Source organism: Bubalus bubalis, chromosome X (genome assembly GCF_019923935.1).
Source record: "Bubalus bubalis isolate 160015118507 breed Murrah chromosome X, NDDB_SH_1, whole genome shotgun sequence".
In the NCBI taxonomy this organism is placed as follows: domain Eukaryota; kingdom Metazoa; phylum Chordata; class Mammalia; order Artiodactyla; family Bovidae; genus Bubalus; species Bubalus bubalis.
Window position 1 is genome coordinate 6,968,731 of NC_059181.1, and position 25,889 is coordinate 6,994,619.

Genomic DNA, 25,889 nt, shown 5'->3' on the forward strand with positions numbered 1-25,889 from the left:
AAATCATTCATTTAGCTAAATAAATGATCAATTTTCTTCAGCTAGTCTCCATAAAAAACCTTTTCATCAACTTTATTAAAAAATTCTGAAAAGTCAGATCGTGTTGGGAAGTTTAATTTGTTTCATGACCTACTTCTGAACCAAAGTCAGGAGTCACATTTCTATAATTTTAATTTAGGTCATTTAACCTATATCATTCATCAAATCTGTTGAGTTTCTAACAAATATTTGACACTATAAAATAGCTAATGATATCTGTCTCAAATATGTTAGCATCCTCAAGAGAAACCAAACGTGATCATTTTGTAACATACGGAAATATCAAATCATGATGCTATATACCAGGAACTAACAATTTTGTAGGTCAATTACACTCCAGAAACAAACTCACAGAAAAAGAGATTAGATTTGTGGTTACCAGAGGCAGGGGGTAGGGGAAGGTAGAATTAGATGAAAGTAGTCAAAAGGTATCACCAACTTTGAGTTATAATTGAATGTTATACTCCAGGTACAAGGAGAGTAGGTGGCTCAAGGACCAATGCTTCAGTGAATGATGTACACATGGTGAGAAAGGGAACAGGAGGGGATCCCCAATTTATCATTGTGCTACCCCCCAATCCATACAGCTCCTCCACAAAAATCTCTATTTGCTTCATGCTTCCAGATCATTCTGAGGCCTCATCATTTAGTTACCAGCTACCACAAAGATGGTCAGGTATTTTAAGAACACCATGAAAGGGGGAGGCCAAATAATCTAGAAAGTTGTGCCCCACCAGGACCTTATTCTCATGTACTCTCCACCTTCCTCCAAAAACAGCTCTGGAAAACAGCAGAAGCTTTAATAAACTGAGAAATCAGTGTGACAGAGTCTCTCCAAGGACACAGCCATCTTTTAAACCTTTAGCACGTGGTTCCATTTTCTTGCCTTTTTTTGTAAGAGAGGTATGCAAATACACACACACACATATATATGTCATAAGCTAAATCATAAATTAACATATTCTTGACTGGAGATGTATTAATATATCTTTTGTTACCCCAGTGTTTGGAGAAGGGAAAGGCTACCCACTCCAGTATTCTGGCCTAGAGAATTCCATGGACAGTCCATGGGGTCGTAAAGAGTTGGACACGATTGAGCCACTTTCACTTCACTTTCAGAGTTGGAGAAGGCAACGGCACCGAACCCCAGTACTCTTGCCTGGAAAATCCCATGGACGGAGGAGCCTGGAAAGCTGCGGTCCATGGGGTCGCTGAGGGTCGGTCACGACTGAGCGACTTCACTTTCACTTTACCCCAATGTTATTGACCAGAGTGTTTCAGTATTCACTTACACAGCAAATTTCTGGTCACAGGCCTTAGGTTCTGCAAAAATTCTCTAATCGATAATGTGTTAAGATATTACATAAGTCAATGTTTCCGAATTCCTGGTTATTAATTCAGTCCTTTACTACACCAATTAACAGATGATATTTCCATGTCTAACCAGTATTTTCTTAGGGTCTTAGATTTTATCTGTATAAGCTATTCTAACAATCAATCATAATTTAATCCATGAGTAATGTATTACAATATTTGTTTATTTTTTTAATTTTATTTTATTTTTAAACTTTACTATATTTGTAAAGAAAAGAAAGAAGAAATAATTAAAAGGGGAAACAGCAATGCAACTATACTCTTATAATTCAATATCACTTATAAGATGTGTCATGATTTAGCAATAGCTTCTGGGAGGCAAAAAAGAAACATGAACGTACCTGTGAATTAGCGTTCAACTGTGACTTGAACACTAATTTCAGAAAAGCAAGGAAGAACTTAAAGAGCCTCTTGATGAAGGTGAAAGAGGAAAGTAAAAAAGCTGGCTGAAAACTCAACATTCAAAAAATTAAGCTCATGGCATCTGGTCCCATCGCTTCATGGCAAATAGAAGGGGAAAAAGTAGAAACTGTGACAGACTTTATTTTCTTGGGCTCCAAAGTCTCTGCGGCTGGTAACTGCAGCCATGAAATTAAAAGATGTTTGCTCTTTGGAAGGAAAACTATGGCAAACCTAGACAGCATATTAAAAAGCAGAGATAGCACTTTGCTGACAAAGGTCCGTCTAGTCAAAGCTATAGTTTTTCCAGTAGTGATGTACAGATGTAAGAGTTGGACCATAAAGAAGGCTGAGTGCTGAAGAATTGATGCTTTCAAACTGTGGCATTGGAGAAGATTCTTGAGAGCCCCTGAATAGCAAGGAGATCAAACCAGCCAATCCTAAAGGAAATCAACTGTGACTATTCACCGGAAGAACTGATGCTGAAGCTCCAATACTTAGGCTACCTGATGCAAAGAGCTGACTCACTGTAAAAGACTCTAATGCTGGGAAAGATTGAGGGCAGGAAGAAAAGAAGCCAAGAAAGGATGAGATGGTTGGATGGCCTCACCATCTCAATGGACACGGGTTTGAGCAAACTCCAGGAGATAGTGAAGGACAGGGAAGCCTGGCATGCTGAAGCCCAGGGGTCGCAGAGAGTTGGACTTGACTTAATGACTGAACAAGGCAGAGAAACTATAGATCATGATATGCATCTCAGAATTGAAGAAAAACGGTAACTTTGTAAAAACCTCCAGCATCCCAGGCCCTGCAGAGTATTTGCTTCCTCTCTTTACAACTGCATATAAATAATGATTGAAAGAAGGATGATCTAAAAATAAGTTATAGTATCAGGTTTCCAGGAACATGGCAGTTCTATTCTCCACATACATTTTTTCCAAGTTTTACTCCACACTACAATGTGTTCCATTAAAACAGCATCATTCAGGCTCATTAGCAGTTATAGGCTATATGGAAGTGCAAGTCCTGGACAAGATTGCCAAGAAAACTGTTTTTCCCTTCTATACTCCTTACAGATACCTAGAATATAGACAAGATAGCTGGAGCCCCAGTCGTCTTTAAGTCCTGAAGTACCTACTAAGGCTGGCAAAGCAGAGAGGGAAAATTGAAAAATAAAAATAGTCAAGGCAATTACCCTGGAACCTTGAAAAGAAGTAAGGAGGTTAAAGAAGAAAAAAGTACAAATGGCAAGTGGTCTTTGGTCAACTGCATACATTTTCATTCTTTTCAAAAAATTTCACATGGAACAATATGGCACCACGTAGAAAATTCTTAAGACGAAATTCACATCTATAGTCCATGAAACAGGTACATAAGAGTTCTTGATTAACCCATAAAACCAGGAAAGAAAGTAGTATCTATTGAGCTCATTATTCTATATCATTCCCTGTAAGAATCACTTTACATGATTAGCACCCTAAATAGGAATTTTATCTCATTTATCCTTTTAAATCTTCAATATTACAAGTATCCAGAAAATAGTAGGTACTCAATAAATGATTTAAATCAATGAATAAATAAATGTATGAATGATGATGTCAAGTTAAGATATTCAAAATTACTGAAAATGTTACTGGTTTTCCTAACTCTCATTCATTCATACAGTCTCACCTATTATTCTGAGTCACACATTGTTGGGGAACTAGAACCTTTCATACCTTCTGTTGTTGGAAATACTTCTTCTCCTTCGGTTTTAGTTTCTGCCAGTTTCCCAGTTCTCAGTAACACTTCTGCAAAGCTTTCTACCAGGATATGCTGATAGGTGTCATAGGTCACTTCAGACTAGACAAGAGAAGCAGTGACATCATTTGATGGGATGGCTTTTTCTCTATAAAGATATTCTTAGAAAAGATAATGATAGGATTTTTATCTTCCCATAACTTGAATTATAGCTTCTCACTTACTAAAACATATTATTCCATGTAAAATTGTAAAACAGATTTTATTTTAGTCTCATAACATGTAACGAATCACATAAAACCAATGCAAAACATGAGTATGAACAAAAGAAGTACATCTTCAAAAAAACTGCGTATTTTGTTTGTAGTAAAATGCTCGCAGCCACCATGATAGTTAAATCTATGTTCTTAGGCACACTGCCCTTACCTCTACAACAAAGGGATTGGAGATGACAGATTCATAAAAAGGACGACAGCCTTATTTTTCTAGGCCTTCATTGGCTCTGGTTCCAATTTGATAAACACCACCAAATTCTTGACCCTAAACAGAACAAAGTGACGATCAGTGGATAAAGGAAAGAGAGCTGGGAGAGGAGGTGGAGGAGGAAAGGAAGGAAGAAAGAACAAATAGATTTCAGGAGAAACGGATCAACGTGTACTGTGCAAGCCGAACAGAGAGTGTCAGAGCGACACTGAAACCCAGCAGAGAATATTAAGAATCATCACCACGTTCTAAGAGCAGCGCTTCAGCCTCACCCTGAAGTGCTTTTTGATTCTTCTGGTCACTTTGACATCACTGAATCAGAAACACTGAAGTAATCGGTGTCACACACATGGCCAGTTTTCTATACAACAGTCCGGATAACCTTTCTAAAACATCATTCTGTATATGCTGTTCCTTTGCTCCAAAAAACCTTTAGTAGCTCTGAATAATGCAGTCAGCAGTATCAAATCTAAACTACACAGAATAACATTCAAATTCACTAAATGCTAATTACCATTAAAGGCTAACACTCCATGCAACTACTTTGTCCATTCTACTGGCCTCTATGCCTTCCTCCCGTTACAAGGGTAATGGTCCATGCTGACTGCCCACCTCTCCTCCCAGGCCTGCCACAGACCACACCTGCTGAAACCACAGCAGCTGGAGGCAAGGTAAGACTGGGCTCCCTTCACCAGCCCCACCGCCCCCACAACTACAACCCACAGGAACATCTTTATTAGACTGGTCTTCAGTCCTCTTCATTAGCAATATTTTAGTATCCCTACCATGGTTAATTATCTTTATGCTTTGCTCTCCTCAAACAGACTGTAAAGCCCCTTATTGGAAGAGCCAAGAAGAAGACATTCACCCAATCCTCCAAGGTCATGGAGCACTTACTTAGGGCAAGCACAGCCTAGGAAACAATCAAGCTGCTGCTGCAAATGATGTTAAAATAGTTTCTTCAGAGAAAACTATATACTAGGCACAGTGCTAACCACTTTATCTAAGATGTTGTTGTTGTTCATTAGCTCAGTCATGTCCGACTCTTTGCAACCCCATGGACTGTAGAATGCCAAGCTTCCCTGTCCTTCACTAACTCCCAGAGCATGCTTAAACTCATGTCCATCAAGTCAGTGATGCCATCCAACCATCTCATCCTCTGTAGACTCCTTCTCTTCCTGTCTTCAACCTTTTCCAGTATCATGATCTTTTCTAATGAGCCGGCTCTTCACATCAGGTGGCCGAAGTAGTGGAGCTTCAGCATCAGTCCTTCCAAAGAATATTCAGGACTGATTTCCTTTAGGTTTGACTGGTATGGTCTCCTTGCAGTCCAAGGGACTCTCAAGAGTTTTCTCCAACACCACAGTTCAAAAGCATTAATTCTTCAGCACTCAGCCTGCTTTATTTAATGGTCCAACTCTAAGACATGAACTTTCAAAAAGCCCCAACAGGTGAGACAGAAAATAACCCTAGTCAAAATCCAGTGTGATGCATGAAGTGATGAGATGCACAGACTTCACCCAAAGTCAAGCCCACAGCCCATCAGTAAGTGGTTTCTTCTGGGTGATTATCCTCCATTCTCTCTCCTGCATATCCCACGTTCAGACCATCAGCAGGTCCACAAAGTACACCCTCAAACCAAAGACTTCTCATGTCCCTCATGGCTACCCTAATCTAAGCCATCAACATCTCTGAGCTGGACTCCTGGAAGAGAGAAGCATCTTTTTGCTTCACTACTGACGACTCTCTGCACAGCAGTTAAACAGATGTATTAAAAGTAACCTTGGATCACATGACTGCATTGTCTGAATTTTCAAACAACGCTGTGTTGCTGAGAATCAGATCTGTAGTTCTCTTCACCATCTATGGAAGGCTTTACATCGTGGGTCTCTTCACCATCTCTCCAACCATTCATTTCCAACCATCTTCCCACTCATCATGCTGCTCTCCCTTACCTTGGCCCCCTTCTACAAAGACATCAGGCTATTTCTTCAAAATGTACTTGTCTGCATGGCTCACTCAGCTTTCTGATCAGAGTGATTCCTTTTCTGAGAAACTAACCCCCCTGCTGCAATCAGAACTTCACTCCTCCAGTATCACTCACTATTCCACTACCTTGCTTAAGTTCTCTGCACAGTACTCATCACCACCTGCCATCTCATTATCATACAAGTATTTTATCTGTTGGTTTCTTTTTTGCCCCCACTGAGACACAGGGGACTCAAAGGAAGGAAATCAGACTGAAGGGTTTCCCCACTCTATTTCCAGTGATGAGCACAACATCTGACACATGGAAAATGCCTGGTAAGTATTTGCAGAATGAATGAATAAGATACTCAAGTGTTCGGGGTACCTTTATAAAAAGGCCCATGCTTCTTTTTCCTGTTAGTTTCCTAGTATGTGGCTAAAGGACGGAAAGCAGCATGACGATGCAGGGAAGACAGGAGGGACACAGTGGGCTAAGAAGTCACAGAAAACAACCTCAATGCTTGTCCTGACCTCTACTTGCAGAAACACGAAAGAATCGGTTAAAACATTCCCTTTACCTAGAGGCCCCACTGAAGACTGAATATTTGTGTCCCACCCCCACCCCAAACTCATGTTGAAATCCTAACCTCTGTGTAATAGTGTTAAGAGGTGGGGCCTTTGATAAGTGATTAAGTCATGATGGCAGAGCTGGAAAATGAGATTAGTGCCTTTATAAAAAAAGAGATTCCAGAAAAGTCCCTCACCCCCCTTCTACCATGTGAGGACACAGCAAACAGAAGGCATTCTATGAACCAGGAAGCAGGCCTGCATCAAACACTAAATTCTCCAGGGCCTTGACCTTGGACTTCTCAGTTTCCAGCACTGTGAGAAATAAATTGTCTGTTGTTTAAGTCACCTAGTCTAAAATATTTTTGTCACAGAAGCTGAAGAGAACTAAGACAGCCCCCGGGATGGCTCCTAGCGTTTCTCTTCTTTCTACTGCCCTACAGAAACAGAGCAAAAGAGAGAAAGCCTTAATAAACATCATTTTCCTTTTCATCTCAGTAAACTTCAATTCTGACATAGAAACCAACCTTACTTAAATCTATATCGATGTATTCTTCAAGTATAGTATGGTAGCAAATTACAGTCTATAAAATCAATTACTCATTCCCTATCCGATGGGAGGCCTAGATTTCTTAGGAGATTAATAATCTAAAGATAAACTTAAATAGTGAAACCAACTGAAGAGCATGCTAATGAATTGATATAAACCACCCCAACTGCTTTAAGAAAACAGAATGCCTCGCTCACTTCAAGGGGTCGTAGGTAAGTCAAAGACTTCTTCCACCACTGCTCATCGCTGACGGCCTGCAGCACAACCTTGGTGGTGGTGCTGGTGCTGGAGAGGACTTTCATGGTGGTAGCGGTGGTCCAGTGGAGCACGTCGGTTGAGTTGCTGCCTGGGACACTTACTTCATCCTATGTTTAAAAAAAAAAAAGAGAGAGAGAGAGAGAAAATGGCAAGAGTAAAAAGAAGAGAACAGAGCAGAGAGTGATAATGCGACAACTTGGAGTTATCAGACATGAAATTAAACAGATTTAAAAATTCATCTTTACCAATAACAACCAAAAAAAAATGTGAACGTGATATTAGCATACTGTAGCTCCTTGAATCATATACAAAAGAAAATTCAGTAAAGGAAAATACATCTTAATGCATTAGTCAAAGAATCTCTTTCAGAAGTATTTATAAAGCAAATAGCGGGTTCTTATTTTTTTTTTTTTTTTTTTACTAATCTAATATCCTCCAATGAGGTACTCATGTTTGTTTCTTTAACAAGACATTTTAAACTATTTATGGTTTAGATTAAGAAATAAATTATCCACTTCAACAACGCTACTGTGACCCAGACAAAGGTACAAGATTCTGATGATCCACCTTTACATACTGAAAGGCATTTTGTTTTTCATCTAAACAAGTGGATGATTAATAGCATTTAAAAGGTTTCTAACGTGGAACCTCCTGCCAATCTCGAAGCAATCAGCTACAATTCCAACTCCCCATGTACTAACCCAAGAGGTTTCATGGGGAGAAAAATGCCAATATATCGACATTTGTTTAAACAGAAATGACAGTGACCACAGCTGCTTTTTGATCAAAGAAAGGGAAATTTGTTCTATGAAAACCCAGCCTTTGGTTTAGTATCTGCCTACTTCTACTTACTTTTCCTGTAGCATTCTAGTCAAAGGAAAGAAAAATGAAGGTCTAGTCTTCCAATCTGAACAACTTTCTTGCCACTCACAGGAGAGTTTAGTTCGGCTATTTGGGTCTGCATCACATCATTCATTAATTTGTTATCTGAATAATAAAAAATGATAAATCGTGGAATCACTCTATAATTACCAAGATATCATCACAACACACACTTAGGAGAAATTCACCATTTTAGACCAACTTGAAAGCCTCCATATAGGGTGGGTAGAATTATGGCCTCCGAAAAGACTCTGATGCCGGGAGGGATTGGGGGCAGGAGGAAAAGGGGACGACAGAGGATGAGATGGGTTGATGGCATCACCGACTCAATGGATGTGAGTTTGAGTGAACTCCGGGAGATGGTGATGGACTGGGAGGCCTGGCATGCTGCAGTTCATGGGGTCGCAAAGAGTAGGACACGACTGAGCAACTGAACTGAACTGAACTGAAAATACATGCATTCTAATCCCTAGAACCCGCAAATACATTACATTAGATGGCAAAATACCTTGGCAGATATGATTATGGACACAAACCTTAAGGTGAGGAGATAAATCTTGAATTATCTGAGTGGAACTAACCTAATCACATGAGCCTTTTAAGCAGAGAACCCTCCCCAGCTAGGGTCACACAGACACGCCCTGGGAGAAGAGGCAGGAGAGACGTGAAGCACATCATTGCTGGCTTTGGAGATGGAGAGAGGTGGCCAAGAGTTAAAGAATGTGAGAAGCATCGAGAAGGTGAAAAGAAACTGGAGGTGACAGCCAGCAAGGCAATGAGGACCTCAGTCCTGAAAACACAAGGAATTAAATTCTGTCAACAACATGAATTAGAGAAGGGAATGGCAACCCACTCCAGTGCCTAGAGAATTCCACAGACACAGGAGCCTGGCAGGCTACAGCCCATGGGGTCACAAAGAATCAGACATGACTAAGCAACTAACACTACTACCAACATGAATGAGCATGGAAATGAATTCTCCTCCAGAAAACACAGTCCTGTGGGCACCCTGACTTTGGCTGAGATCCTAAGCAGAAACCCACCCAAGCCTGCCAGGTTTCTGTACTATGGGAATTATAAGAACTTGCATTGTTTCAAAGCTGCTAAATGTCATAGCAGTAAAAGAAAATGATTACATCATGTTGGTACACTTATAATTTCTAGAAAACCATTTTAATTTTATTCTTAGTACTAAAATGAAATGTATTTAAGCTGCATTAACTGATACTTACAATTTCCTCACTGGGCAGTTGGTTAACTTTTCTCAAAAGATTTTCTATTCGTTTAATGCAAAGAAAAAAAAAAGTTGTGTCCCAACACTAGAAGAAATGATAATTATGTGATGCAACAGAGGTGTCAGTTAACGCTACAATGGCAACTATATTATAATATCAGTGTATCAATATATTATATACCTTAAACTTATACAGTGTAATATGTCAAATATATCTTCATTTTCTAAAAAAATTTTTAAACCTGTGTTTCCTATAAGCTTTCTGGACTTTGGGAAAGGTATAAACTATTAACTCGATGCACTATAAATTATAATTTAATTATGAAAACAACACAGATGATATGCTAAGGAAGAAAATACTCATGTTAAACTGATTGTATATAAGGGCAACCACGTCAAAAACAACTGCTAGGGGTTTAGGTGCCCAAAAAAGACCAGCACTTCTCCTGGGTTTCAGATTTTGCAGCAGATACTGCAGCTTGGTTCACTCAACTCAGTTCTAGACTGCTCCCAGGCTGCGTTGCTAGAAGCTGAAAAGCTAAATACTACATTTCCCAGACTCCCTAGGGCTGACATTCTTCACATGACCTAGTTTTCCTCAAACAGATGCACCCACTGTGTAGATTTGCACAGTGAAACTACAGTAGAGACTGTACTTTTGTTATTACTGTGCTTTCCCTGTAGAAAATATACTGAACTTTTTTTTTTCCTCTTTCTATTTTTTTCTGGTCATCCTAGTTGCTCTTCTGCAGTAGTGGTGATGCAAGTACCAGTGACCAGTCCCTAGCCTCACGGGGTAAAGGACAGTGTGGACTACATTCTGCAGGCTTGTTATCCTGGCAGGGTCAAAGCAGCACCAGAGACAGCTGACAAGGAGGGGCTTTCAAGTTCCCCAACTTCTTGTGGCAGATTTCCGCTCCAGTGGTAGTTAATCTCCTCAGTATTTTTCTTACAGTTACTCTAAAAATACACCAAAGCCTGCTTCTCCAGACCTTTGAAGGATTGTGCAAGACTCCAATTCTCGTTAAAATTAAAAAAAAAGTCCCCTTCTGCTTATAAAAGCTAGAATGTTTTCTGTTGCTTACAGCTGAACACTGATTTAAAAAAAAAAAAACAAAACAAGAAAATATATTTTTGATCTGAAAGAACAACATCATTTTTATTCTGCAGTAGATGAAGACTTTGGCTTAAATCTCCAGCCATCAGATCAGATGAGATCAGATCAGTCGCTCAGTCGTGTCCGACTCTGCGACCCCATGAATCACAGCACGCCAGGCCTCCCTGTCCATCACCAACTCCCGGAGTTCACTCAGACTCACGTCCATCGAGTCAGTGATGCCATCCAGCCATCTCATCCTCTGTCGTCCCCTTCTCCTCTTGCCCCCAATCCCTCCCAGCATCAGAGTCTGGGTCATCAGAGTCCAATGAGTCAACTCTTCGCATGAGGTGGCCAAAGTACTGGAGTTTCAGCGTTAGCATCATTCCTTCCAAAGAAATCCCAGGGCTGATCTCCTTCAGAATGGACTGGTTGGATCTCCTTGCAGTCCAAGGGACTCTCAAGAGTCTTCTCCAACACCACAGTTCAAAAGCATCAATTCTTCAGTGCTCACCTTTCTTCACAGTCCAACTCTCACATCCATACATGACCACAGGAAAAACCATAGCCTTGACTAGACGAACCTTTGTTGGCAAAGTAATATCTCTGCTTTTCAATATGCTATCTAGGTTGGTCATAACTTTCCTTCCAAGGAGTAAGTGTCTTTTAATTTCATGGCTGCAGTCACCATCTCCAGCCATAATAAGGCTAAAATCTTTCTGCGAGTCTACATCTTGGGAGTCACTTTTCCAAGGAGGAGTTGAGTCTACAGAATAACATCTGAGCAAAATAATCATAGCAGCCCAGTGGTAGAAATGGAGCAGAACAAACTTCCAGAACTGCCCAAACCTGTGCTGTCCAACCCGGCAGCTGGCAGATATACGGGGCAACTGCACTCTGGAAATGCAGCTGCTCCAAATAGCAAGTGCTGTCAGTGTAAAATGCACTGGATTGTAAAGACTTAAGTGCCTAAATGAACAAGTAAATAAACTAGTCCACATGTGTATAACCTCAAGAAACAAAAATTAGAACTGAATGTACCCTTTCTGAGCTTCCTAGGTAACACCAGTGGTAAAGAACTCACCTGCCAATGCAGGAGACGTAAGAGATGTGGGTTCGATCCCTGGGTCAGAAAGATTCCCTGGAGGAGGGCATGGCAACCCACTCCAGTATTCTTGCCTGGAGAATTCCATGGACAGAGGAGCCTGTGGGCTACAGGCCATGGGGTCGCAAAGAGTCAGACACGACTGAGCCACTGAAGCGACCTAGCACACATGCACGCATTGTACCCTTTCTGTTGACAGGCAAAATCAAGAGGAAATCCAGGGAGGCTAAACCTCACATTCTCAGTTTTTCCTCTCAATTTCAGCAATTAGGAAGGTTGTGCACCCTGTCCTCTGCATGCCTGTGGAGGTTGGAGGGAAGGGTTAAGGAGACAGAACCGAAGACTGAAGCTCATCAACATGTCTGAAAAGACAAGTAGAAAGACCAACATAGGAAAAAACACAAATCTCCTTTCCAAGAGTAATCATAACGATAGCTGCCATGTCGTGAAAGCTTGGTATGTGTCAGGGCTTTACAAGGCCCATTACGTGTATACAGGGCATAAACACTGCGAGGGAACATACACACACACACAGTTGTTTCAATGGCAGCATTACTAGAAGTCTTTCCTTAATTTCTTCACTATTTGAGAAGACGGCAGGAGGCTCATTTCTTCTCCACTTTAGTAGCACAGTTGGCTCATCACATCGGGCTCCTGCACTCCAGAGGCTCCTCTTTTCTAACAGGGTCAGGACCGCGGCGAAGAAGCTTCTATTATTAGGCAGCAGTGTAGATGGTACTGCTAACTCCCTCCCTGCATCGTGGGGGCAGGGCCTGCTTACCCTGGACAGCTCGTCATTGAGTGTGTTCATCTATCTGGGCTACTGAAAGCTTTGGATTCAGGTACATTCTGCTTCATTCTGCTTCTAAGCTTTTGCCCCCAGTAACTCTGCACTGAACAGAACTAGTACTATATATGCACACACACACATATATATATATCCCTCTTTGAATAACATTGCCATAAAAAGCTCGTTGTCAGAAATAAATCTCAGAAGGAATTTGCAGTAACTAGACATTCTCTTTCTCCCTCCCTCTCACTATATGTGTGTATGTGTAGATATATATATACACACAGATATATATATATATACACACACACAAATATGTGTGTACATATATAAGTATACAGTATAGTAAGCATCTCAATTTATGTTAGATTTTATACCTAAAAAAAACAGAAACCAATCAGAATTCATTCCCCTACTCAGCAAATACTGAGAGACTCCTATTTGATGTCATACTATATTGTACTAGTCAATTAGGTGATAAAAACAAGAAGGACACAGCCTCTGCCCTTGGGAGCCACTGAACTCCAGAAACTACAAAGGGAGGCAAAGATACAGACAAATCACTATGTCCTCTGCCTAGAGGCACCATCATAGAAAGCTTCACAGAAGAAGTAATATTTCAGCAGGAAAGAATTTCAGGCTTCCAAAGAAGAAATGGTGATGATTTCAGGTTGTTTAGTCACTAACTTGTGTCCCACTCTTTGTGACCCCATGGATTGTACCCTGCCAGGCTCCACTGTCCAAGGGATTTCCCAAGCAAGAATACTGGAGTGGGCTGCCATTTTCTTCTGCAGGGGGATCTTCCCAATCCAAGGATCAAACCTGTGTCTCCTGCATTGGCAGATGGATTATTTACCACTGAGCCACCAGAGAAGCGCCCATGATTTCAGGTGAAAAGTGAAAGTAAAATTCGCTCAGTCCTGTCCTACTCTTTGCGACCCCATGGACTATACAGTCCATGGCCTCCTCCAGGCCAGAATATTGGAATGGGTAGCTTTTCCCTCCTCCAGGGGATGTTCCTGGTAGACTTATACAAATAAGAGACATGAAACAACATGGAATATTGGAGGAAACTTGAGTTGATTCAATGACGGTATAGAAAAGAATACACAAAGATGAAGGTCAGGGCACACGAAGATCAAAGATAGGCAGAGGCAAGACCAGCAAGAGACCTACTGACATGACACCAAAGCACCTCCATCATCACCTGGACAATACAACACCCCTGAGAGGCTTTAAACAAAAGGAGTTAACATAACGAGATTTATGTTTTAGAAATCTTTTTCCAGGAGCAGGAATCCATTAGGAGATTGGTGAATTAGTCCAAATTTAAAATATTCAGGGACTCGGGGAATTCCCTAGTGGTCCAGAGGTTAGGACTCTGTGCTTTCACTGCCAGGGGCCTCGGTTTAATTCTTGGTCATGAGGCAGATGGGACTACCCTCGCCATGCCCCCCAACCCAGGGTAAAGTAATTGGAGATTCATTCTCTATTGATGGAAATTCCAAGACAAAAATAGCAGGGGAATAAAGGGAGGAGGCTAGACACTTCACAGACCACACATTTCTTGTTCCCGAAGTTAGAGACCTCCCTAACCACACATGGGCAGAAAAGGCTCCTTGGAGGCCAAAGGAGAGTCATGTCATGGGATGTTCCACCCATATGCCTTTGTGGTAGAATCCATCTTGGCAAAGAGATGCATGTGTCCACATGGGAGGATCCTGAGATAAACCACGTAAGGACTGTGAAGCAGGCAAATCACTGGCCAAAGGAAACCCGGAAGAAATGCCCCATGAAAGTAATTCAAACTACCACAAAGGCACGACTCAGCAACTCAGGGACTCTCCCTCTGAGTCTGCCTGTGTCTATCCACAGGTAATGTACTCTTTTTACTCCTAATAAATACTTTACTTGCTTCACCACTTTCTGTCTTTGTGGCAGTTCTTTTCTGCAAAGCCAAAGGGTCAGGGCCCTTGACACTGACCACTGGCCTAGTGGCTAGGACCTGGTGCTTTTACCACCGCGACCCAGCCCATCTGTGACTGGGAACCCAAGCCTTGTTCCATGTGGTTGTAGCCGGAGGCCACCCAAAATCAGTTAGGGAACTAAGATCCTGCAAGCTGCCTTGCATGGCAAAAAAAAAAAAAAAAAAAAAACAATTAAAAAGATAAAATAATCGGGAACTGAATTAAGGCAGTGATACTGGGAATAGAAGAGGTTTCCATAAGGTATATTTGAATCTGAAATGCATTTTTAAGTTCATATGCTTTTATTTGTTTCTTCTAAAGATGAAAAGGGACTGAGGTAAGTCAGATAAGAAGAGAAATTCAAGGATTCTGGATCCAACCACAGAAAAATGAAAGTGGACGATCTTCAAGTGCCTGTTCAAATCTTCTGCCCATTCTTCTGTTGGTTGTCTATCTTTCTTATTCATTCGCCATTTTTTTGGTTTTTCTTTGTATATTTTGGATACATAGCCCTTATTAGATAAATGATTTATGGACATTTTCTATTATTCTGCAGATTATATTTTATTATCTTAATGATGTCTTGATTAAGAGAAGTTTTTAAACTTCTAAATTAGTTTAATTTATCAGCTTTTAAACTTTATAATTAGTATTTTTTTTGTATGAAGTCTTTTCCTGCTCCAAGGTCACAAAGAAATTCTATATCTTCCTTGAAATGTGGTATTTTTGCTGTCAGTAAAATCCTGTCAAGAAATACTCTTCTCCTTCCCACTCATTACATTACATGCCTACTTTTAATATACTTGCCATAATTATGATTTTTTCTGTCTTTCTTCTCAACTAGACAATAGCTTTTCAAGGGCAGAGATGATGTTTGTTGATTACTACATGCTCAGGGTATATGAAAATTACTGAAGTATAGCTTGTACTGTAGATATGAATAAGAAGTCTGATTCTACTGTACCTATGCTTGAAGAAACATTTTCTAAATCTAATATGTTATGCCTACAGCAACTAACTGTTATTCAGATAAGATTTCGTGTCACACTTTCAATTCTGGTTCATCTTTAGAATCTTCTTACTCGAGAGGGTTATGGAATGATTTGAATGCTATCAACTATAGAAACTAAAAAATATAAACATGATAAGAAAAATGGCACTTAAGTATGAAATAACTTCATTCAGGGGAAAATCAAATTCACTGAAAAATATCAAAAAATATAGGCTATAAGACAATTATACCATTTCATAAAATAAACCTAAACTTTACTCTGTTCATATGGATTGGCTGACTCAATATAAAAAATTTAAACATCTGAAACCGAAAAGTAAATGAAATTTCAATGCACAGAAATGTGCATGACAAAAGGCTTTTCTGTAAGAAATCCCTCCCTTATAGGAATTACAAAAGAGAAAGCAAAATAAAAGGCTCATTTAGACTACAGAAGAAACATTTAATCGGGGAACAGTCTACCAAGATTAGAGTGTAACCAGAGTCATTAATGAGGAAAATACTTTTATTTCAACTTCATGTAATAGGGAAAGAAAAAAGAGGTTAGGAAAATTTACTCCTGAAATGATGACTACTGGCAGTTTTTATATTCATAGTCACATATTGCAATTAATTTAGAGTGTATAACAGCAGAAATAGATTAATCTCCCAAACCAAGTCAACAACTCCCAGCATAAAATTTAACATGAAATCTCATTAGCATCAAGTGTTACATAGCTCAAAGGTTAACTTCATAGGCACTGGTAGTATTTTCCAAGTCCTACAATAGACAACATTACCAAACAGGTTCACAAGAACAAGAACAGTTCCACATGTCAAGTCTGGCTTACAGAAACAATTCTTGTTCATCAATCACTATAGTAAACCCATGCAGGAACTGCTTTCTCTGGTGTCTGATATTGTTGTTGTTCAGTCAGCCGCCAAGTCTTGTCCAACTCTTTCTGACCTCATGGACCACAGCATGCCAGGACTCCCTATCCCTCTGGTGTCTGGTGATCTGAGGGTTGATTTCTAAGAAACTGGTTTGTCAAGTTCAAACTGAGCTGGTGGTACCCATAACAGAGACTAAGGATCACAAACAGCTCAAACTGAGCTAAGCCACTACCCTTTCTCTTCCAACGTATCTTTAAATGATCAAAAGTACTTCCCTTCACCTAACACTTCATCGTGTCATGGGCATGCATGTGCTCAGTCGTGTCTGACACTACGACCCCATGGACTGTATCCTCTGCCCACGGGATTATCCAGGCAAGAATACTCGAGTAGGTTGCCATTTCCTCCTCCAGAGTATCTTTCCAACCCAGGGGTCAAACTCGTGTCTCCTGTGTCTCCTGCACTGCACGTAGATTCTTTACTACTTGAGCCACTGGGGAAGCCCCACACTTGGAGCAAATTGCATCCTGAACTCAAAATATTAAGAATGGAATGCTTATTACTGGTGATGCTGCTTCTGGAATTATTTGTCAGAAGAAGCAGTAGAAGAAAACCCCATGAGGACTAATCACTCTGACGTCTGACTCTGCTTCAGTTCATCTGCTAATTAAAATGCCAGGCTACAATTTCTTATCTTTAGAAGACCCGGCCCCCTACACATTTCTAAGGCAAGCTGTAAGTGCCTTCCCCAGAAAACTGAATGCAAAACTGATGTACTCATTGTGTGAACATACATGAACACACCAAGTCACAGACAGACACACCAGATTTGACACACTATTTCAGGGGCTTTAGGGACTGAACCCTTCTTGAATCTTCTAGCATTCATTCTTGAATCCAAATTAAGAGAACTGTATTTAGGAAAAATAGAGGTATATTTAGTATATTTTTATTTTCTTTTTCATTTTTTAAATCAGCACTTAAAGTTACAGAGGATGGACCACAAGAAACAGGAAATTATCTGTCTTAGGAGCCCATATTTTCCATTATATCCCAGGGCAATACAAGCATGAATATGCAAAGATATGTACATAAAATGCTCAGTGAAGTTCAGTCTAAAATATAGGAAGACTGGGCACAATTCAAATGCCCAAAAGCAAAGGAAAACATAAATAATCATGGCACATGCATCCAATAACCACTATCACGCTATGACATAAATGATCTGTATGTAACGACAAAGGCAGATGGTTCAGGAAACACAACATGAGCTTGAAAACCAAAATTCCAAAACATCTCGAAAAAAGAAAATTACTAAGGCAATAATTATGGTACAAATTCATTTCAGATGAAATCATTTTAAACTTTAAAATATTAATTTGTGCCTTTGTGCAGTGTAAGATTTAAAATCCTTTAAGAAAGAACAAGATCACATAAAAGAGAAAACAAACATGATCCTATCGAGTTCATTTTTGCATATAACAGGAGATAAAATTCTAAACTGATCTTTCTGCATGTGGATTTTCCTCAACCTTATACTTATCTCATACAAAAAGTGGCTCATTACTACCTCTCAATACATATAAAAGCTAAAACTATAAAACTCTTAGGAAAAAGCACAGGAGTAAATCTTCACAGGTTTGAGCTAGGCACAGATTTCTTTGATACAACACCAAAAATGCAAGCAATAAAGGAAAAGGTTAATAAAATGGACTTGAGCAACGTTAAAAGGTTCTGCACTTCAAAAGGCACTATTAAGAAAGTAAAAAGTCAAATCACACACTGACAGAAAAATCTTTTCAAATCGCACATCCAACAACAACTTGTATCCAAGAGTTTAAAAACAACAACAAAAACTCTTATGACTTAATAAGGAGTTGACATAACAGCTAAAAAGAAACTGGGAAAATATTTGTAGCCATTTCATCAAAGAAGGTACAGAAATGGCAAGTAAGCACATGAAAAGAGCTCATTATCGTTACTTATTTGGAAACACATACCAAAACGATAAGGAGATACCACATATATTCATAAGAATGGCTTTAGCAAAAAGCCATTCAAGAGTTAAGTATTAGCAAGGATATGAAGAAAGGGGAAACTTAAAAATTCCTGGTGCAGCCACTTTGGAAAACAATTTGGCAATGTTTTCCAATATTTAGAGCATATACACCATACAATGCTTCAGTTCCACTCCCAGATACCTACACAACAAATCAAAACATATTTTCATACAAAGACTTGTATACAAATGTTCATAGCATAGCAACAGTATTCATTATAGCTAAAAAGTACAAACAACCCAAATGCCCATTAACTGGTGAAGGGGAAGAGAAAGAGTTGTCATGGTACTGAAATACAACTGTCAGAAATTTATTTTAATATTTCTAAATAATCCTTTTATACATTCAAAACAGCTCTATGCCAAGCCCTGCCCCCAGTTCGAAACAATAATTAGTCCAGTCTTATAAATTTGTAGCCACTTAAAATGTTCATAACAAGATTTCCCACAGTGAAGATGATTTTTTAATGGGAACCCTGTATATAATCCATTTTCAACTCTAATTAGATTTATCTGGGGAAAACACTATTGCCTAACTGATATAGCTAACACTATCTAAACAAAATGTTAATACGCTCTAAGTGGTGGAATACTACTACATCTAAAAAACATAATAACCAACATTAAGAAGCTGGAAACTCTAATTTTGGTAGTTATTCATAAATTATGCATTTTATTTAAAAACAAATATCTCGTTCCTGAGAACAACAGCTAATATCTTCAAACTTGAAGGCTCCACTTGTAGTAACACAAATGCAACTGCACAGCAGTTACATCTTTACTTTATTTGGATATATAAGTAAAAATCATCATTTTCACAACTGAGTAATGAAAGTCTTGGGCATTAAGCCGATTACATATACAGTCGGTTCTCATTTATAAGTTATAATTTAATGTGGTTATTGCATTTACTGTTAATGTGTAACACACAGCATCTTATAGCTAAGCACTGTATTTTAATCTAATAATAGTAGCTATAATATTCTGAAATGTGCCTCATGAATCAAAGACATGATGTGTTTGAGGGTTTGGATTAGCACTTTGTCAGATCTAGATCTATTAATATTAGAGCTTGCTGAAAGAGGAGAAAGGAAGACAGGAACGCTTTTAAGGTGCTAAAAAATAAAAAAAAATACAAGAATCATTCTGGAAGAATTCCTCTTCCTCGCAAAGTGGATCCTGTGAAGCACTGCTGGCAGTCTCCCACAGGTACTGAGGACGCTGAATGGATCAGGACGTGCCCTGTGGAGACACAGCATGCCCTACTCCACAGAGGCCACCACGGAGCCTGGCTGACTTTCTAATTCATCAGAGAGCAGGAAATGGAAAACCCAAAGGTCGCAAGAGGCTTCTCGTGGATTTTATAAAGAAGGATGTGGGGATTTCAGAATAAGCTTATGGAGCTGAACTCAGCAGAAACACGGTGCAGTTCTATACTGAATAGAGAAATGATACTCCCCTTACATGGCCAGAACACAACAGGTCCTCAACAGCACCCAGGTCACACACATGCATCTAGTTGGAAATTCCTTCTAGTTTTACTTTCTAATCCATTTTTACCACACACTGATCCTTCTGCAGTGGGAGTTTCCAATGCATCTGTATTAAGCATTCACTAGGCACTCACTCTGTGGCAAGCACTCTCTGGAGAGAGCACCAAAGGTAAGTGACACACTTCCAGTCACCATACACGCCAAACCGTACCACACATGAGCTGATCCAATGCTATGAGATATTTGGGGGATGCAGAAGAGGGAACGACGAGGACTCAAGGAAAACTTGATAAAGACGACGACAGCTTAGGTGAGATCAAGAGGGCAGCAAGATGATCAGAAACAATACAAGAAGGGCAGTACAGGCAGCTGCTGTTGTTCAGTCGCTCAGTCGTGTCCTACCCCCTGCAACCTCATGGACCACGCCAGGCTTCCCTGTCCTTCACTATCTCCTGAACTTTGCCCAAACTCATGTCCATTGATTCAGTAATACCATCCAACCATCTCATCCTCTGTCATCCCATTCTCCTCCTGCCTTCAATCTTTCCCAGCATCAGGGTCTTTTCCAAGGAGTCGGCTCTTCGCATCAGGTGGCCAAAGTTCTGGAGCTTCAGAGAGAACCCTAAATAACACCAAAGCTGTGAGAGAGCCTACTCAGAGAATGGGGTAAGTTCAGCATGAATGGAACACAGCACATGTTTGGAAGGCATGAAAAGAGAGGAGGCTGGAGCAACAGTGAGAGATGTAGCTGAACAAATGGGAAGAGATCAGAGGATCAAAAGGTACAAAAACTGGGATAAAGATCTTGTGAAAAGCAAGTCTTCTACTGGACCTTGAGAAATAGTAAAATCTGCCAAATCTCCAATATAAGATCTGTTCTGAATCCCCTGGAGAAAACACCACAGAATTCAATGTGCTCTCAGATCCAGGAAGGGAAAACCGAATAGTTTCTAATCAATACAAGTCAAAACATGCCAAAGGAAGAAAGCATCCCCATCACTCCAAGCCCCTGGAAAATGCTGTGACTTCAATTCAAAGGGAGTGCAACCATAGAAACAAACACAGTCCTTTGTCTGCAGCACTGATGGCGGAACACCCCCCTCTTCTGAGTATCTCACCTTCTAGAACTGTGATGCCCACTCGGGTACCCAGCAGCCTTAATTAAGTGAAATTAACTTAAATAAAATTAAGCAAAATTTAAATGTTGATTCCTTAGTTGCACTACCTATATGTCACATACTCAGCAGCTCTATGTGACTAGTTGCTGCTATACTGGACAATGTAGATATATAGAATATTCCCCTCACTGTAGAAAATTCTATTGATCACTGCTGTCTTGGAGTTACTATTTATAGGAGGAAGAGGATAAAAATCCTTAAGGGCCAAAAGTCACTTTACAAACTTTTTTGAGATCCTGAGATCACTTGGTACTGAACTGGGGATACACATGTATAATCCATAAATGGCTGCCAAGCAGAAGTTTAATATAAAAGAAAGAATTATGGAAATGAGGTAATTGTGTATATTCGACTGTAGGCAAAATCTAAATAATCTTGCCCTAACTCTATCAATAGACTCCACAGATGAAGCTTTGAACCAGACTTCTAAAAGAACTACAAGGTATACAACTACAAATGAATTTGACAAGATAGTTACAGTCAATTTATAAAGATGTGGTGTATATACACAAGCACAACAAGCACACACAATGGAGAGTACTCAGCCATAAAAAAGAATGAAATTTTGTCATCTGCAATAACACGGATGAACTTGGAAGGTGCTGTGTTAGAAAGACAAACACTGTATGAAACCACTTATATGTGGAATATAAAAAATACAACATGCTAGTGAATATAACAAAAGGAAACAGAGTTACAGGTACACAGAACAAATTAGTGGTTATGAGTGAGGAAAGGGAAGGTGGGAGGGGCAAAATAGAGATAATGGATTAAGAGATTAAAAACTATTAGGTATAAAATAAATAAGCTACAAAGACAGACTGTACAGAACCAGGAATGTAGTCAACATTATAATACCTATAAACAGAGTATGATCTTTAAAAATTGTGAATCAATGTATGGAACTATAAAGCAAACAAAACAAAAAAAATAGATAAAAACAAAAAAAGGAGCTAAGATATAGCTCACTTATCACAACAGATGTCTTCTAAAATAGTTGCTAGGAAAATGAATGACATTTTACGCTTTAAAAGTAAAGCCTTACCATTTAAAGGAATCCTGTGGATTCCTATAAAGACGATTATCATCTCTTAACTTACCTAGTTAGACTACCTACTGTTTTTGACCTAAAACAAACAAACAAACAAACGCCACTTCTGTATTGCCAGAAATTGTCATAAGAAGTTAAATTCCAGGGAGCAAAGGTTAAAGAGTTAAAGAGGTATTGGTGAGTACACACTTCCTCCTTCCTTTTCCAGGACCAGCTCTCCTGAGATTCATACATATTAATACTTAATGACTCCAGACAAATTTTATTCATAAGAATTTCAATGAGGAAAGAGAAAAAGGACTAAAATTCAACAGAAAATGGACAAAGGAATTGAACAAGGAACCTCACAAAAGAGGCTCCCTCCTGAGTTAAGTTCATCTCACCAGCAACCAGAAAAATGCAAATCAAAAGCATAAACAGGTATCTCAAAACAGTTAAGAGGTAAAGTTTCGACAACTACCCATGCCAAAGTAGTTGGCACTACCTGGAGGGGAGCAAATGAAAATCCCAGACATGGCTGCTGAGTGTGCAATGGGTAAAACCATTCAAGAGAATCATCAGGGACTATCAACTGGGGTTGAACAAACACACTTATCTAATAACACACACCTCCAAGTCTGTACATGTGCACTAGGAACACTACACAGTGATGATACAGCATTATTTCAGTACCAAAATTGAAAATAAACCAGTGTCAGTCAGTATTACAAAGGATAAACTGGAATGTATGCATATAGCAATTAATCTCTATACCGCAGTAACAATAAGATCAACTGCAATACTTACAATAGCATGGATAAACCTCACAAATGTAATACTGAGTGTAATTATTTCTATACAGTGCAAAAACAGCTAAAATTAAACTACCACTCTGGGATGGGTGTTATAGGTTTCTAAATTACTTTAAAAGAAGAACAGAACACACATGGATCTGGTTATCATGATGAGTCAGGATCTCTGGAAGGACAGCAAAGAGTTAGAAGGGTGTGCGGGGGAAGGCTTGTCATGAGCTCTTTATCTGTGTGATGGGTTTGTGCATGTTTTCTTTATGATACTTTATTAAGATGGACATCTTTGTTCTATAAATTTTTCCATATGAATCCAGGAGTTGGTGAGGGACAGGGAGGCCTGGTGTGCTGCAGTCCATGGGGTCGCAAAGAGTCGGACACGACTGAGCGACTGAACTGAACTGATATGAATGCTACATTTCACACAGACACACAAAGCTTAAAAGAACAGTCTACACATACCACACATACAGTGTGAGATAATTGTTTCATTCCTCTCACAAGCACCTTTCAAACTCCTCCCTCTCACCCAGACTCACCTCTTGCAGTGCTTTACTCATCAATGGTGACATACTGATACTCTCCCCTCCTTCTGGATGGATTTGAAAATTCACTCTTTGATAAAGAATCTGAAAAAGAACACTATATATTATAACAGAATTGTTTTAAAATTTGCCTCATTTTACAATGTAGACTTGAAATTTAAAAAGCATTCTTTCGAGGGGGAAAAACAAACAAACAAAAAAATGCTATCTCCTAGTGGTAACAGGCTTACTTCAGGGCTTCATGAACACCTTCCCAAGGATGCAACCACAGTTTCAGGAGTGGAATTAACTGTGGAAAACCTGATGTACAATGTAATGAATGACCAGGAGATAAAAATATGAATTCCAGAACTCTTCACACACGTTTCACAACTGGCCTAACATCCCCCTGATGCAGATTTAGCCTGTGAATTTTAGGAAACTGAGCTTCTCTCCAACCAAAGACCACACCCTGCTATTTCCAAAGAGCTTCTAAGGGGATGGTGTCACCACTGGTTTTAATTCACATGGTTTCCAGTATACTACACAGGACCTCCTCTTATATATTTTGTTCTTGACAATACTAATGTTCCCCATTATATTCAATAAATTGTTTCCTAATACTCTTCTCTTATTTCTCATACCTGTAGCCTTTCTTTACTGGAATAAAGCCAACAACACTATTTTATAGCTTAATATCTTCAAAATTGTAAGAAACAAACTATTTTTTCCATAAATTAAAATTTTCATATTATTGGAAAAACAAAAAAAGCACAAACCCAAGATCCACAGACCCAACAAAATACACTTGATACAGTTCAGGATTTACTTTATTGGGAGACTTACTTCTGTCTTCAGAGAGCTGCTGGCAGCTAAAAGAAGTTCAATGCTGCTGGGAGGGCAATGTGTCAGAGCAAAAGCCATGAGCTCTTGCCGAGTGGCCAAGTCCTGGTAACCTTCTGATTGTGCTAACTGGCTACAAACATCCCAGCTTTTAGAATAACCTGAAAAATGGGCAAGAAAAAACAAACTGATTTTCACTAGAAGAAAAAAATTTTCAATCCAACTTGAAAAATGTAATGGCTTTTTACTGAGGTCTTATGTTACCAAAGCAAAGTCAGTCATAGTGATATGCATCATTATATAAGCAGAAAAACATAATGATCTAAAATAGAAAAGAAATATTAGGTGAGTGTATTATCCAGAAATTTCAGCAGTGCTCCAGACAAGTTTTTCTGATAAACTATGTTAAATTTCAGATGAAAATGACTACAAATAGTAAATTATCTTCAACCTGGCAATGACTACAGATATGTGAAGTAGATCACCCATCAAACTTTGATGCATGACATAGGACACTCAAAGTCAGTGCACTAGGAAAACCCTGAGGGATGGGATGGGGAGAGAGGTGGTCGGGGTTTCAGGATGGGGAAGACATGTACACCCATGGCTGATTCAACTCAATATATGGCAAAACCCACCACAATGCTGCAAAGTCAATAGCCTCCAATTAAAATAAATACATTAATTTAAAAGAAAAAGACCCATGTACATGCTGTCTACAAGAAACTCACTTCAGACCTAAAGACACATATATACTGAAAGTGACAGGATGGAAAAATATATGCCATGCAAATGGGAATCAAAAGAAAGATGGAATAGCAATCCTCATATCATACCTTAAACTAAAGAAGATTACAATAGATAAGGAAGGACACTACATAGTGATGAAGGGATCAATACAAGATGAAGACATAGCAATTGTAAACATCTATGCCCCCAACACAGGAGCACCTCAATACATAAGACAAACACTAACAGACATTAAAAGAGAAACTGACAGTAAAACAATCATAGTCGACTTTAACACCCCACTCACACCAATGGACAGATCACCAAAACAGAAAATTAATACAGAAACATATCTCTTAAATGACACATGAGATGAGATGAATCTCATTGATATCTTGAGGACATGCCATCCAAATGGAGACGAATACACCTTCTTCTCAAGTGCACATGGAACATTCTCCAGGATAGACCACATCTTGGGTCCCAAATCAAACCTCAGTAAAATTAACAAAATTGAACTTGTATCAAGCATCTTCTCTGACCACAACACTATGAGACTAGATATCAATTAGAAGAAAAAAAAAAACTGTAAGAAACACAAACACGTGGAGATTAAACAACATATTTCTAAATAACCAACGGTTACTGAAGAAATAAAAATGGAAATCAAAAACTTTCTAGGAAAAAATGACAATGAAAACATGACAACTGAAAACCTATGGGACACAGGAAAAGCAGTTCTAAGAGGGAAGTTTGTAGCAATACAATCCTAACTCAAGAAACAAGAAAAGCATCGAATAGACAACCTCAATTGACTCCTAAAACAACCGATAAAGAAGAACAACAAAAAAATAGCCAAAATTAGTACGTGGAAAGAAATCATAAAG

The 25,889-nt window shown here is 39.2% G+C and overlaps 2 protein-coding genes across 2 annotated transcripts in view; both read right to left on the minus strand.

The window, feature by feature from the left end:
• LOC112582116 (neuroblastoma-amplified sequence-like) overlaps positions 1-4,115 on the minus strand; it is a 39,171-nt gene extending 35,056 nt beyond the window's left edge. Inside the window, exons 1-2 of the mRNA XM_044937230.2 lie at positions 3,979-4,115; positions 3,531-3,654 (exon numbers count right to left, since the gene is read on the minus strand). The gene's annotated coding sequence lies outside the window, so the exon portion shown is untranslated. The remainder of the gene's footprint in view (positions 1-3,530; positions 3,655-3,978) is intronic.
• On the minus strand, positions 1,705-24,614 carry LOC123465418 (neuroblastoma-amplified sequence-like). Its single transcript, XM_045164475.1, has 5 exons — positions 24,277-24,614; positions 23,446-23,535; positions 7,318-7,485; positions 3,531-3,654; positions 1,705-1,724 (listed from the first exon to the last, which is right to left on the minus strand). Exons 1-5 carry the CDS (start codon positions 24,352-24,354, stop codon positions 1,705-1,707), a joined length of 480 nt encoding a protein of 159 aa, XP_045020410.1. The 5' UTR covers positions 24,355-24,614.
• Positions 24,615-25,889: the final 1,275 nt, after the last annotated feature.

What these genes read in the sequence shown, in the direction of transcription:
- LOC123465418 (XM_045164475.1), bottom strand. Translation starts at nt 24,354, where the DNA reads ATGGCTTTTGCTCTGACACATTGCCCTCCCAGCAGCATTGAACTTCTT. An exon ending in TGAGTAAAGCACTGCAAGAG is followed by an intron (nt 7,486 to 23,445) that starts GTGAGTCTGGGT and finishes TTTTAAACATAG; the next exon opens with GATGAAGTAAGTGTCCCAGG. An exon ending in CTTACCTACGACCCCTTGAA is followed by an intron (nt 3,655 to 7,317) that starts GTGAGCGAGGCA and finishes TCTCTTGTCTAG; the next exon opens with TCTGAAGTGACCTATGACAC.